The sequence below is a fragment of the Rattus rattus genome, chromosome 1 (genome assembly GCF_011064425.1).
Source record: "Rattus rattus isolate New Zealand chromosome 1, Rrattus_CSIRO_v1, whole genome shotgun sequence".
In the NCBI taxonomy this organism is placed as follows: domain Eukaryota; kingdom Metazoa; phylum Chordata; class Mammalia; order Rodentia; family Muridae; genus Rattus; species Rattus rattus.
The window spans coordinates 193,395,758-193,411,902 of NC_046154.1; the positions used below are offsets into that span (position 1 = coordinate 193,395,758).

The window sequence follows — 16,145 nt, forward strand, 5'->3', positions numbered from 1 at the left end:
CGCCCCCAGTGCCCACACATATCAGGACCCCAGAGTAATCGCCTACCAGGCAACATACAGCCACCACATTTAAGAAACAGGAAAACAAAACAGAAACCAAGAAGCAAGACACCCCACACACACACTCCAAAGGCAAGACCAGACATTAGCACCTGAAATTATAATCTTCCCAATCCCAGATGCCAGGATAAAAACAGAATCAGTAACAACAGTAGGTCTCCACTACAGCCCAGCAACCTCACCACAGCGGGCCCTGAGTACTCCAACATAGCCGCAGCACAAGACAATACCTCAAAACTACCTTCATCAGGGAATGAGTAACTCCTTTAAAGGAGTCTATGAAAACACAAACAGCGGAAGAAATGAATCAAACAGTTCACGACCTGAATGTAGAGACGGAATCAATAAAGAAAACCGAACTCCCCGGAACCAGAGGTAAGCCTTGTCAACAGGAGAGACAAAGGCCAAAAGCTCAGGCACTGAAAACACAAGACAAGAAATGGACGCTTCAGTCAAAGCAAACGTTAAACCTAAAAAGCTCCAGGCACAAAATTCCAGGAGACCTGGGACACTACGGAAAGAGCAAATGTAAAAGTAGTAACAACAGAGGAGGCCAGGTTGGGGGCGGAGCCAAGGTGGCACACCCTTACTTCTGTTTTAGCACCGGGGAGGCAGAGGCAGTCGGATCTCTGAGTTTGAGACCAGGATAATCTACAGAGTGAGTTCCAGGACAGACCACCAAGGCTGCACAGAGAAACCCTGCCTAAAAAAAGGCGGGGGAAAAAAAGGTCAAAAGCATCATTTTCAAGAAAATTTCCCCCAAACTAAAGGAGATGCCTATCAAGGTACAAGAAGCATACAGAACACCAGATACAGAAAGCAAAGTCCTTTCCGCACATAATAATCAAAAGACCAAGTGTACAGAACAACGACAGCAGCAGAATATTAGAGCTGCAAGGGGAAAAGACGAAGTAGCCTACAAAGGCAGACAGACCCCTAAGAACCACACACCTCACTTCTCAATGGAGGCTCTAAAACCCAGAAGGGCCTGATGTGCTACAGACTTGAAGAGACCACATGTGCCGGCCCAGAATACTCTACCCAGCAGAACGTTCAGTCCCTGTACATGGACACAAGACTCCATGATAAAGCTGCCCCTGCCTCCAGTGCTGACCTCAGGTACACAGCACCAGGCCCGGGCTCTTCAGTACCTTCCTGAGAGAAAACTGCCTGTCATAAAACCCAAAATTCTAAACTATATTTGTACTGTCTGTAGAAGGCAGTCATGCTTACCTTTCTAATTTTAAAGGTATTAACTTTAACTTCTAGAAATTAGCTAAGTCTGCCTGAAAAGGCAAATAGAAAGTGATTGATTTGCATGAACTATTAAATTTTATGAAATTCCCATCTCTATGTATTCTATATCCTCTGAACTCAACCAGAGGATTTAGTACAAAACGAGCATCTCTATTATATACATATTTTTCTTACTATCCCCAAAACAAGACATAATATCTGCAATTTACATACCTTTTCTATTATGCAGTCATTACAATAAAGCATGAGAAGATGCACAGGTCACATGCAAAAAGTTAAAATAAATTATTTAAAATGACCAGGTATGGTAGTGCATGGGTTTAATCCTAGCACTCAGGAGACTGGAGTAGGCAGATATCTGAGTCCCAGGCCGGAAGGACCAAGAGGCTCTGTGTAAATAAATCATAGTATTTGCTAAGGTGGGGCTAGTGAGAAGCTCAGCAGAGAGAGCACACAGCCTCAGGACCCCAAGATGGAGCCCCAGACCCCATGGAGAGCTGACTCCCAGTTATCTTCTGGCCTACATACATACATACATATGTCATGGCATGCGCACATGCACAGGCGTGCACACACACACACACACATACATTTTTAGAATATTTAAGGTGCCTGATCAGTTGAGTGCACATATAAAATGGTCAATGATGTGCTACTAATGTAATAGTCTTTAGCAAAGAAACTAAACCAGATACCTGAAGCCAGGCACCACAGCACATGCCTGTATCTCAGCACTTGGGAGGCTGAAGCAGAGGCATAGAAAGTTTAAGGTCATCCACAGCCTTATAACAAGTTCAAAGCCAACCGTGGTTTTCATGAGCTGCTATTGCCTCACACTATGCTGAGGAAAGGATGGCAATAATAAATAAAGAGCTCTGAGGGGCTGTAGAAAATAATTTATAACAAATCTGCTGACCTCAACTTTAACAATAAATGTTAAAATGAGACATTGTAGGTAAATTCGATGTGACAGACAGATAGATGCCCTTTTGCATTAACGACTGTAAAGCCATGTTCCTAACAAAGCTGAGAAGAGAGCACGCACAGCACAGTGATGGGCTCCTACAGTTTCTCTCTCTTTAATGTGGAACTGAGCTTCTATATTGCCACCAACTATTTCCAAAAACTAAGGATAAATGAAAAGCAACTAAAATACTCATTAACAAGCTTAAAGTAAAAAAAAAAAAAAATCCTTGCCCTAAATCTCTCCAAATATGGAAACGCAATAGCTACTTTATAATATCCACTTTAACAACTATGTGAATTTCATAAAGTAATCCACAACCAAGAGAAGGTTTCACGAATTCAGTTTATTTAAAAGCTATCTGGCTTATAGAAAACAATTTTAGCTTTTAGATACAGGAGTGTCCCTAGGGAAAGCCACATGCGGTCCGCCATGCTGCTGCGCTCCACAACTAAGCACCTAATTGTTATCTCCACTTGCACGCGCATCTCAAACTGTCATGCTCTGCATGAACCTGCTCTTCATATACTGCCAGGCTCTCAGGCATCCCCAGCAGTTAATGACCCTGAAAGCTTTTCGCCCTCCTGACTCTGTGTACTGTCATCTGCCAGCCTTTCCATGACACTACCCCCACCCATCATGTCTGGAGTCTGCTCACACATGCGCTTCCAACGTGCTCTAGTTACCTGTGTAACAGATAGCCAGTGCTACAAACTATGCACCTGATTACATCTTAACGGTTCCTCTAGACTCTACCCTTCACCTCTATGATGGTGACACTACACTTCCTGACACACAATCTTTCTGCCTGTGCCCACTCTGAGTGGGCCTGCTCCCTGAAAATCTTTAGTGTTTTTCTATGTGACTACTGTACCTCGACCACTCTATTATCCCTCCTCTCTACAAACAATTTCTGCCAACCCTTCAAAAGAGTACAAGCCTGTCAGGCTCTGCCCACTGCCCACTGCCCACTGCACTCCATCTGACTTACAAAGGCCTCATCTTCACAGCTTAAGGAGTGGAGTGGCATTTACAGTTATTTCTTCAACTCCAGCAAGGGGATTAGAAATTTGAAGTTTGTCCTGAAGACAAAGAAAAACCCACTGGAGTTCTAACAAGAGAATGTCTAGAGTCAGCCTTCCCCTTTGTAAGTGAGACTGTCTTAACAGCCAATGATGAAGAGCTGCAGTAACCCAAGTAGACAGATCTGTGCCAGTTTAAACTACATCAGCGGTGGCAGGATTCAACAAAGGTGGATGGCAGGAAGATATACAGAAGTCAAAACAACAGGATTGTGTGACAACCTTGGGGTGAAGAGAAGAGTAGTCAAGAAAGAATAAAGCTGGTACACAGAGACAATTCATGGAGACACAGCTCGAGACTCTTAAGAGTGTTCCTTTGAGACAAAGAAAGTATAGCACTGCTCAAAGAAAAGCAGGCCTGAGCTTTTATCATAAGGATACCAATATACAAAATAATGTCAGACATGAGCATGACAAAATGATTTAGCAGTTTGAGGAGTTACAAAATGGCTCAATGCATGGTCTCTTATGTTGGCAATCACATATATATTATAGTACAAGAAGCGCAAAGACTCACATGGTAGGTGAGAACCAACTCCCTTACGTTGTGACTCCTATGAATCCTTATCTGCCTTCCACACACAGCCAGGTCACGCTGCACACAATGATAATCAAACGTAATTTACATTTTAAACAATACGACCTAAAAATCTAGTGTTGGACTAGATGAACAGGAAAATCAAAGTCTCACAGCTAGCCCTAGGTTCCACAGTTAAGTTCAAGACTTAATATGAGATCAGGTATCAATAAACAAAGGAGATAAAATAATGCAAAAATCATGTTTAATCACCCTTAACACCCAAAGAACCCACCATATAGCCAGTATTCCAATGTGTTTTAAGCTAAACACTATCACTAAAAATATTTAAAGGTTATATTCCTATAGGAACCTAGTTAACTACCAGAATATAAGAAAGACCCCATAAGGGGGAAACTCCAGGAAAATCTACTACACACTAAGAATATTCTTGGTAGAGTGCCTAGTATACTATGAATTCTATACCCACATAAACCTGGTATGGTACATGGTACCTATGATTTCAGATTTTGGGATGTGAGGGAAAAGGGAATCAGATCTTCAAAGACATCCTCAGCTACATAGCAATTTCAAAGCCACCTAAACTCCAAGAGACTCACTCTGCCTTAAAATAATGTTTAGGAAGGGGCTGGGGATTTAGCTCAGTGGTAGAGCACTTGCCTAGCAAGCACAAGGCCCTGGGTTCGGTCCCCAGCTCTGAAAAAAAGAAAAAAGAAAAAGAAAAAAAAAATAATAATAATGTTTAGGAGTATTTCTCCACTCAACGGGAGGAAATCATGTCTGCTACTGGAAACCTAGCCAACTATCCAGGGCTATAAAGTCGTCAATCTTGGAGAACCCATAACCACCATTTTACTAAACCAGTTATAATCCCTAACAATCCTTGACCATTTGTCTCTCAGTAAGGAAACTACTCTTTGCAACAGAGACCACTACAGAAAAGCACCACCAAGCAAAACGCAGAGCATGGAGCTCAATCCCAGTGGTTACATCTGTGGGACTGTATTTCCTAGGACTGTCAGAAACTGCACCAATATGACTGACTGCCAATCTGCCTGCCAATATGAGGTGAGCTGAGCGAGGGCAACAGACATGCTGGGGTAGAGGACTGAAAGCTCATGCGATCTCAGCTCTGCACCAAAAACTACAAACAACTCCAACACCAAATGGTCAGCCCTGAAAACACACACACAAGTAACAGAGACTGAACAGGTTATATTTATGTATTTAGGTATATGTAGATACACATAAGTATGTAACAATGAAAAAGAGGCCAGAGTTTGAGAGTAAAAGATGTGTATGGAAGGTTTAGAAGGAAAAACAGAAGGAAAAAATGATGTTAACTATATAATATCAAAACATAAAAAATAGTGATGGCTTATCTCAAAATAAAATATGAAAAAAGAATATTCTTTACCTTTCCAAAGCATTAATGACTTCACAAGACTATAAAAATATCTAAAAGAAAATGGATGTGGCCAACTTTAACCCATGCAATAAATTCTTACTAAAAATGTCTTCAAAACAAGTTCTGACAGAATAATTGCTGATTTCCTAATGGTTTCAAGTTGTTCAAAACAAAACAATTTGTGAAACATAGAAAAGAATTATATTTTCTAATAGCTCTAGCGTGACAGAAAATGGCCAATAGGATATTATAATATAAAATAGTGGGTATTAAAGGGCTCATCTCTCACACTAATTTTCTCCTCATTTTCTGTTGCTCTTTTCATTGAGAATCTACAATGTCGGGGCATCAGCAAGGTGCAGGTGAAATGTTTCAAAGTCTGACTTCATGACAGACAATCGTCAATCTACAGTCACAGAACATACACATTCTCTCAGACGATCACCCACTCGAGCGACTCCAAGCTCTTACTGCATGTCTTATGTAGACAGGGTAACTGTGTGTATTTCTTCTTGAAACTATGGTCTAGAAACCCTGAGAGCGGGCTGGGATTTAGCTCAGTGGTAGAGCGCTACCTAGGAAGCCAAGGCCCTGGGTTCGGTCCCCAGCTCCGAAAAAAAAAAAAAAAAAAAAAAAAAAAAAAAAAAAGAACAGAAACCCTGAGAGCAAGCACTAGGTGATATACCCCATGCCTGGTATAGATAGGAACAAATGTACTTAATCTTTGCAGAGTTAAGACAGACCTGGAACCAGCAGAGGAGGTCAAAACACTTTCAAAGCTATTCTTTTTCCTTTCCTTCACCCCAGTAACTCAGTCTCTCTACTGTTCCAGCAGAAGCAGATCAGTCATTACAGAGTTTCTACTTATCTCACTCTCCAGAGCAGCTTGTCGCCACTCCTTAATTGGTTGCCTTTTGAAAACATGGTTCTATACACACAGAGCAAAGCAAATTAGCTAACTTCTAAGAACTAATCAGGGTTGCCAAACACCAACCCACTTTCAAAAACCGCAAGAAAAATGCCTCTCTGTGTATGTGTACACATACATATACATATAAAAGAATAGAACCATACACATTGTGCTGGATGGATTTTTCTGTCAGTTGACACATGCAGAGTCATTTGAAAAGAGAAAGCCTCACTTGAAGCTCCAGACTGCCATGTAGGCAAGCCTGTGAGGAGGAATTTTCTTGACTAACGAATGATGGCTGCATGGGCGGGCCCTTTGTGCTGGTGCTACCTGCCCCTGGGCAGATGGTCAGGGGTATATAGAAAAGGCAAACTGAGCAAGGCCAGAGGAAAACAAGCTTTCCTCTCCAGTCCCTACTGCAGCTCCTTCTGACTTCCTTCAGTGTTGGACTGTGACCTGGGAGTTGTAAGATAAAACAAGCCCTTTCCTCCCCAAGCTGCTCTTAGTCATAGTGTTTCATCACAGCAACAGACACCTAAGACACACAAACTGATCAACGAGGAAGAATTCAATGCACTCTACTGGTATTCGGCATTTACTCAACTATGCCCTGGCTCAAATCGCAGGACGTTTGGGGGTTGGTTCCACTTTGGTTTCCCTTTCACCAATAAAGCAGGCACACTGTGTAATCACATTTATATTGCACAGTAGGAAAGAGTCCCAGAAGACCAAGTTTGTGAGCTAAATTCAAACTAGTTTGTTGTGGGATGGGGTCTTTTAAGAGTTGAGCATCCTTCTCTCTACTTTGACTGAAAGAAAACACTGTCATATAAAGCCTAATTAAACAACCAATCTTTTAGTTCCCAACATTATATACTTTCCCCTCTATTTCATAACTATATTACCTTCATATTTGTTTACTGCCTTATATTTCTTTGCAGAAAACCATCAGCATGAATAAATAGCTATTCAAAACCAGTGTTACTTAACAGTAGTTAAAGAACATCTGTATTTATCAAGCACATGCTTGATGCCAAGAATTACTCTAAATGTTTTACAAATACTAATTCATTTAATCCACCAACAACTCCATGCTGGAAGTATATTTATACCACTCTATAAAACTGGGCGCAAGGAGGCTAAGTAATTTCCCCAAAATCATACAACTCAAGAAATTGAGCCAGGTTTGATCCTAAACAATTAGGACTATCTCCTTAATTGGTGCCATAGGATTCATCATCAAAACAAGATGTCTTGGGCTACAAAGCTGGCTTGGCTGTTAAAGGCTAGAACCTCTACCAAAATGACAAAACTATGACTTCTAAACATGGTTTTTCTCAATATCCAAAATAAGAATGAAATAGAAATAGCTCATACCCATATCAAAATAATATATTCTAAGTTTTAAGATTCTGCCATAGCCAACCAATCAACTGCAGGGAAGCGGAGACAAAGGGCAATGGCAGCAAAGCATCTGCTCCAGGTCAGGTGCACGTGGATGCATTTAGTGACTAATCCCTAGAATCCCACAGGAAGCCGGCAGTTACAGAAGCAGAGAGAACGGCAAGTCACTAGGAAGTGGCTAGCTGGTAAAATAAAGCTGGCTCGACTCTACACTCTCTCAACGCTTACCTTTCATTCCTACTCTGAATAAAAGTTAATGTCCTTGGTCACTTCCAGGTCTTCAATGCAAAGAAAAGCTGGGTTGTCTGCAGTTACTCTCCATTCTGACATTTAGAACCCGCAGCCTAGCTTTTGTTCCTTCGGCGTAGGGCTTACCTTGCCCGTTTTAACTTATCACAACTGATTCTTTTGTCTTTGCTAACATTCACTACTGTAATTCTGAGGTAAGCAGTCAAGGCTGAATTCTGGAAGAGGAAGGAAAGAGATCAATAATTTACCTACTCAGACTGGACATGGTGGGACAAGGTGATCCCAGCACTCAGAGGCAGAAGCAGAGGCAGAGGTAGGCAGATTTCTTGTGAGTTCAAGGCCAACCTGGTCTACAAAGGAAATTCCACTATAGCCGTGGCTATAGAGAAAAAAACCTGTCTCGAAAAACAGACAGAAATAGCTTACCTACTCACTTCTACCATATTCTCTCTGCCTAAACAAAAGAGGGCTAAATAGTAGAACATAAAGCTAATGCCTTTTTTATGACAAGTAAATCAGTCTGAATTCTTTAACACAGTAAAGGTTTCTCATCTATTATTGATAAAGCAAAAGGTAGTTCTACATTAAAAAAAAAAATAAATCAGCACGCAATGCCTTGAAGTCTTTTTACATAAAGACACCACAACAAGTAAGCCAGAAATGAACTTTGTAAGGGAGGATTCCACTCAGTATGCTTATCAAGACAGCAGCGTAGGAGAGAAGACCGCACACAGGTTCAGTGGAGTGATGGGAGCAGCCATGAATGGTCATCTCAGTCCAATACGGTGATGCAGCAGAGTTACAAAAGACAAGAGTAAGTTTAGGAAGTCAGTCTGTGAACGGTATTAATGACAGTAGAAGTTGGGGAGCCCCTTAGGTCTCGGAACTGTTTTATCAAGGGTACCTTTCAGAATCCATGCAAACTGGAAAAGAGAAGTGTAGTGTAAGTTGTGAAGATCTCATCTTGGAAAGTACCAGAGTGAATCAGCCCAGCCCAAAACACCAAGATAACTTTTTTTTTTTTTTCTTTTTTTTTTTTTTTTTTCCGGAGTTCAGGGCCTTGCGCTCCTAGGCAAGCACTTACCACTGAGCTAAATCCCCAACCCCTCCAAGATAACTTTCTAATTTGTAATGAGCCAAGAGATGATTAGCATTCATCTCAAACACAAAAAGACTATAATATAAAGAACAAGGATATAAGTAACCCGAAAAGATTGCTCAACCTATCATCGAAAGAGCAAGACTATGTAACAGATTAAGCACTCTTGTTGTGTCTACTCCTAAGCACTCCAATACCAGATGGCTGGCATCCCTTCCATTCTGCAGATAAAGATGAACAGAGAAGTCTTAATTATCCAATTTTCCAAGGTCACAACTCAGATCAACACTGAAGATAAGACCGTTATTTGTTATTCCACAATCTAATCTCCTCCTGCACAAACGCTGTCAAATTCAAAACGAGGTAAAATGCAGCGAGACAAACATAAATGAAATTGAAGGAACAGCGGAAACTATCTGCAACAAGTAAACAGTTCTTCGTGTTCTCTGTGATTACCAGCGGGTCACGGACGTTTGCGAAATAACTCTCCACCGGGAAATGCTGCCAGGTGTACGTCATGAAGCAGATAACCCTATATACGCGTCAGCTGTCTCTGCATATAAACTGGCAATAGAATCTCCTCCGCACCTAAAGGTAGCTTCTAACCCACTAGGAGGGTGTCACTGACAAGCCTTTGTGAAACAGCGGGGCAGACACCCACATCCACACACAGAACGCCCCCAAGACATCTAGGAAACAAATATTTTAATAAAGGCGTTTCTAGATGAGCTCAGCACGGTGTCAATCGCCAGTTCCCAACATACTTAGTGCCCGCAACCATTAACCAATTTTCGAACGGGACCCCAAGCTCTGAGAACACAGCTGCAGAGCTCCTGGTCCGTTCCTCTGCATGGTGACTCGACGCCTTCACCGAAAGAAGACAGAAAGCCAAGCCAGGGTGACGCCTCGAAAGGCTTTTGCAAGAAGAGGCTTTGCAGTCAGAAGAGCAGACGTGAAGAACTAGAGTCAAGGTGGGAAGGAACAGATTCAGAGGTCCCCAAAGGGATCCGCGCTGCGGGGCAGAGCCGGGGAAAAGCGCCGAGGCCTGCACCGCCTGGGAGCAGGAACCGTCTACCGCCGGGCTCACCCAGCACCCTGGCGGGACAGCTCGAACCCCGCGGAGCCCTTTCACTGTCACACGCCGACCATCCCCGAGGCCGACACAGCCCGCTTCCCTCTCTACGGCTGCCCGCCAGCCGCAAGCCACCAGCCAGGAGCACCCGCACCAGCCGGTGCCGTTACTCACCTTCCCGCTCACAACGCCCGCCGCCGCCATGTTCCCCGCGCGTGCCTGGTGATGACGTAGCAGAACCTCACGTGTCTCTCAGACTCACAACAACATCCGGCCGGTCTAAAATAACATCCGGGCGGGAAAGGGGCGGGGACTAGCGGGAACTGCAATTGGACGCATGCGTAGTGAGGATGCGAAGAGGGTGGAGCTGTCGTGCCTCACTGCGCCTGTGCGTGCCTTTTTTTTTTTTTTTTTTGTCCCCACCCCTCCCCCCTTATATTTTTAAATTGAAGCCTAGTGCTTTTGAAGTTTGCTCAGGCGTGGCACTTTTAACTTGAGAAACGCCGAATCTCTTGGGTGTGATGGAAGGAGCACCTTGTTTAGACCCAGGAAGAACCTGTGGGATTGTGTTGAACATCAGTTCTCGAGCTGATGCAAGAAGAGACTTTTCCCCCTGATATTAGAGGTTTCTAATACACCAGTATTGTTGCTGCCACTCGCGCATGACCTTAAGCATGGTATTTTTATAGGAACTCTGGTTACTACCAGGCCTGTTATTGCTCCAAAGTCCAAGGCACATAGTTTAGAGTGCCTTCACAACTTAGTGGTTATGATTTCAATTCCTAAATTCACCCAAGCTTTGGCATATGAAGGAGGAATTGTGTATGGTCATAGAGATCTCCCCCATGTCTGGAAACAAATTGGTAAGCTATTAAGTTCGTAATCTAATTCCTTCTCAGCGCAGCTCTCTGAGACTTAGTTCCGGTACACAATAAAATTGACGTCTTAGAGCAGTTAGCAGTAGTTCTAGACCTACCTAATGCTGTGACCCTTTAATACAGTTTCTCATGTTTTGGTGAGCCTCCCCGCCCCCCCCAACCAAAAAGTTATTTTTATTACTACTTCACAACTATAATAGTGCTATTGTTATGAATCGTAAAATAACTATCTGTATTTTCCTATAGCCTTAAGAGACCCGGGTAAAAGTGTCATTTCACCCACACAAGGGTCGTACCTGCCCCCGCAGACTTAGAACCTTTTTAGGCTACCTGACATAAGCAGCAACCAAATGGAGCAGCAGGAAACGTGATTTGCAGTTTTGTGAATATCAAGAATCTAATCCGTGAGGGAGGTGCCTACGTTTTACATGAGAATGCATGCTTAGCCCCAGTAGGGACTCTGAACACCAAGTATCAGAAATTCCAGGCAAGGCCAAGACCCCGATGCCCAAGCTTGCACTGAATCAGGAAAGCAACCCATCTGCCAGCCATTAAGGAAGCAAGGGCCTATGGAGCGACCCATAGCACCAGCCGCATATGTAGCAGAGAATGGCATTGTCTGGCATCAGTGGGAGGAGAGGCCCTTGGTCCTGGGGAGGTTCGATGCCCCAGTGTAGAAGAATGCCAGGGCAGGGAGGCGGGAGGGAGTGGGTGGGTGGGTGGGGGGAGCACCCTTATAGAAGCAGGGGGAGGGGTGGGGGTAAGGGGGTTTCCCCTCGGGATACATTTGAAATGAAAATAAATAAAATATCTAATTTAGGAAGCGCAAGAAAGAAAAAAAAAAAAAAAAAAAAAAAAAAAAAAAAGGAAGCGAGGGCACAGCGAAAGAGCACTGGAGTTTATTTGTAGACTAGACTTCCCCGACTCAGTTGAATGTGGGTAGCAAATGGAGTCCAAATAATCAAAATTAGATTTTTCTGCTAGCTGAGAGGGATGGAGTAGTGTCATTAAAGGAGAAAAACCACTATTTTGTGAAAACTGAGCAATATCAAGAAAATAATGCTAAGCAATATCAGTTACTCTAAAATTCTTTGTGAATTTTAAAGAACTAACGTCTTAAATATCTAACATAATAGCATTGGCCAAACATGCTAACACTCCTGGAGACATTTTTTTTTAATTTTTGTACAATAAAACTTAGTTCCTAGCTGGCCGGTGGTGGCACACACCTTTAATCCCAGTATTTGGGGAGGCAGAGGCAAGCAGATCTCTGAGTTTGAGGCATGCCTGCTCTACCAGGACAGCCAGGGCTACACAGAGAACCCCTGTCTAAAAATCAACTACAAAAGACAAATAAATAAATAAATAAATAAATAAATAAATAAATAAGCAAGCAAACAAACTAACAAAACAAAAACCTTATTTCTTAATTATCTGATAATAATTTCTCCTATGTAAAGTCAGCTTGAGAGCTGGCGGCATCTCGTTGAAAATATGGTATCCCAAGTTTATTTGCTACTTCTCATTCTCTTTTTTTAATTTAATTTTATTTATTGTGTGTAAATAAGTACACTGTCACTGTCTTCAGACACACCAGAAGAGGGTATCAGATCTCTTTACAGATGGTTGTGAGCCACCATGCGGTTGCTGGGAATTGAACTCAGGACCTCTGGAAGAGCAGCTGGTGCTCTTAACTGCTGCATCGGGTCTCCTGGTGCCCCTGTTTTATTGCCTCTCCCACCAGCATCAACTGCACCTTGTACCAGCACCGTCAGTTCCAAATAATCCCCAGGTGTCTCCAGTCCACGTCCCTCTCCTAAGCCCTAGCCCCTATACTTCCTGCCTGCTGTACCTTTTACTTAAACAATTTATTCACTCCTCAAAAAATACTAAACGCTTGCTACTCAAATGATGTCTGTAGACCAACAACACCAATGGGAACTCGGTGGCTTGAGAGAAATGTAGAATATCAGATCGATTCAGGAACTACCCAACAGAAACCCAAATCTTGGGATTCAAAACTGACTCACATGTTTATAAAACTTTGAAAAGCAGAATATGAATATTTTTAACTGAAAGTCAAGATTGGTTTTTAATACAATTTCCAAAGGGAAATATTTCTGTCATGTTACCCCTTCAGATATGTCTTCTGGAGAACGGAGGGAGAGCACCCGTTGCTACGCCCCTTTTCCCTGTCCTCAGTGCTTGTCTCCTGGTCCAGGTCCTGTATAGTGCTTGGACAACTATGGTGTTACCTTAATTCATTTCCTTGCTTCCTGCTTCAACATCCCTCAGGATGCCATTTACAAACTGTAATATGATCGTGTGAAAACCCTCGTGAAATCACCCAATGGCTCCTTCACCATCCAAGGGGTGGGGGGAGTCCAAATTCTTCAGCACAGCATATAAGAATCCTCAAATTATTCCTGTCTTACAATTTTAGCTTCCCCTCTCAGTTCTTCCTAATCAGAACCAGTTTTCTTTTTTAAACTATAACCTAAACCTGATGAACTCTAAACGCACTATGTGTTGTCAAAATGTCCCTTCTGACTAGTAGGTATGCTGAGGTAGGAGGATTGATATGAGTTCTTGGCTACCCACTGAGCTAAAGGCGGGCCCGGGCGACAGCAAGACATTGTACAATTGCTTCTGACTGTAACAGATTGCATTGACTTAGACTATGTCTTCTATCCTTGGGCCAATCACTATAAGCCATTGATATAAGAGAACATCATATAAGTATGCACTTAGAGCATCATATAAGTATGCACTTGCGTATAAGTATATAAGTATATGTGTATATTTACATGATGTTCTAATTAACAAGGTAGGAAATCATATAGCACACTTCACCCAGAATGGGAAATAAAGGTTGGTGAATATATGTGAGTTCCAGGCCAGCCTGATCTACATACTGAGTTCCAAGCCAAAAGAAAGAAAGAAAAGAGTAATATATATGGAATGAAAGTGTGAATAATCCCCAAAGAATAATCCAGGGACTACTTCAAAGCAGGCATTGGGAGTCAGACCAAAAGAGACATCAATTCCAGATCAGTTTCCCAGCTTCCATATAAAATACTGCCTTCCTACTATGCAGTGAACTATGCTTTTCCTGTTTCTACAATGACTATGCTGATACACAACTAGACACTAGCTGTTACATAGATAAATCTCATCGCTTATTTTGGAATAGCACAATTATGTAGTAACATGAAGTGAAAAGAACCTGCTTTTCTTCAGCTTACAAAGGGAAGACATGAGGCTAGCATTTCAGTGTGTGTGTGTGTGTGTGTGTGTGTTTCAGGTTCTAGCCATTTACTAGATTAGAGAAAAAAATATAATGTACATGCACACGGGAGTATTTTTTTAAGATAGCATACAATATAAGTTTTGTTTCCCCAACCATGAATAGTTTCAAAAATTCCTGAAATCATTCCTGAGAGCTACATAGTCATTCTTTAATAAGAAATATATGATGTAAGAAAAAAATCTTAATGGTAAACACCTTAAGGAAACTATAGGCCAAGGAGGAGTTTTGTTTTTTGGTTTTTTTTTTTTCTGTTCTTTTTTTTTTTTTTTTTTTTTTCTTTTTTTTTTTTTTTTTCGGAGCTGGGGACCCAACCCAGGGCCTTGTTAGGGCCTTGCTCTTGCTAGGCAAGAGCTCTACCACTGAGCTAAATCCCCAACCCCCAAGGAGGAGTTTAAGAGATACCCTCTCCATGCTTGTCAGTTGAAGAGAATAAATCTTAGAGGTTAATGACTTTCAAAAGTCACAAGCTACTTTATGGCTGAGTAGAGATGTAATTCCAGATGTATATCTTAGTCAGCTGTGCCATGCGGTCAGCTGAAAGTGATTACTGATCTGACTAAACCTTGGCCTCTAATTAGCATTCTATTCCCCTCTCTCATGCCTTAGTTTCTGATTGGACCACGTGCCTCAGCACTTGTCCCGGATTGCCTCAATCCAAGCCCCACCAGCCTTCCCATCGAGCTTTTCACTTCCTGAACACTAAACAACAGACTACAGCGCACACACATTTTGCCTTAGGACGTAATCAATGTTGGGCCACGGGGAGAATGTGGATTTTCGATGACAAACCAGAGATTACAGGATTCCTCTCGGAGAAATGGATCAAGGATGCAAACCTGTAAGTGCTTTCAGGTTTAATACCCATCGAAGTGACCCAACTGAATCTTCTCATAGTAAATGCAAAAGTCAACAAGATGTCCTGTGTTTAGATTTCTAGCTAGCTTTTTTTTTAATGTATTTATTTAGTCACCGCGTGTGCACACAAGCAAAATGGATTATCTACAGCATGAGTGTGAATATCAGAGGACAACCTCCTCAGCTGTCTCCTTCACCGTAAAAATGTAATTTTAGAATCCAGCCTCTGCTCAGGTCACAATATCTGCAGCAACCTATTCTCATTGTCCCTGAGTCCCTGGCTAACAGACATCCCAGGGCCATGAACTGTCACTGGGAGGTGAGTTAACATCAAAGAGGATTGTGGTAACAAATCCTTCTCCAGACTCCTCTCCCTGCCTCCCACCTGGGAATCAGCGTCATACGCCACCACCAACCAGCCATGTTTTGTTTCACTAGTGCCAGGTTCTGAAGTCTTCTTGGAGACCTCACCATATGTTGCCTCTCTGGCCATGGCATTAAAAAGGTTTTTGGGGCTGGAGAGATGGCTCAGTGGTTAAGAGCACTGACTGCTCTTCTAGAGGTCCTGAGTTCAAATCCCAGCATCTGCATGGTGTCTCCCAACCATCTGTAATGAGATCTGATGCCCTCTTCTGGTGTGTCTGAAGACAGCTACAGTGATATACTTATATATAATAATCTTTTTAAAAAGTTTCTAATAAATTCCACATCGCCCAATGATCTATTACAGTGTCCCTATTGATCCCCTCTGCACTCCCCCCCCCCAAAAAAAAACCTTTTACCTTCTGGAGATTGAATTTAGACAAGATGCCTTAATGAATAAAGGTATTTGTTGAACTAAGGCATCCTGCCAGGTCCTCAGCCTACCTTAAACGCCCATCTCTTAAATATGACTTGATAGCCATTGCATAGTTGAAGAAAACCTTTAATCTAGACCTTGAGAACTTGTTTGGAAATTCTAGCAGGAGAGCATATATATTTACACACCCTTGACAGAAGAACTGTCTCCCTGCATTGGGGAAGGCTGTCTTCTTCTGCCAGATACAGACCTTCAGGAGG

General features: G+C 42.4%; 1 protein-coding gene across 1 annotated transcript in view; it reads right to left on the bottom strand.

The window, feature by feature from the left end:
• Tbc1d15 (TBC1 domain family member 15) overlaps nucleotides 1-10,303 on the bottom strand; it is a 54,599-nt gene extending 44,296 nt beyond the window's left edge. The window contains exon 1 of the mRNA XM_032912481.1: nucleotides 10,218-10,303. Within this exon, the coding sequence (XP_032768372.1) occupies nucleotides 10,218-10,247 (30 nt within the window). The 5' untranslated portion in view covers nucleotides 10,248-10,303. The remainder of the gene's footprint in view (nucleotides 1-10,217) is intronic.
• Nucleotides 10,304-16,145: the final 5,842 nt, after the last annotated feature.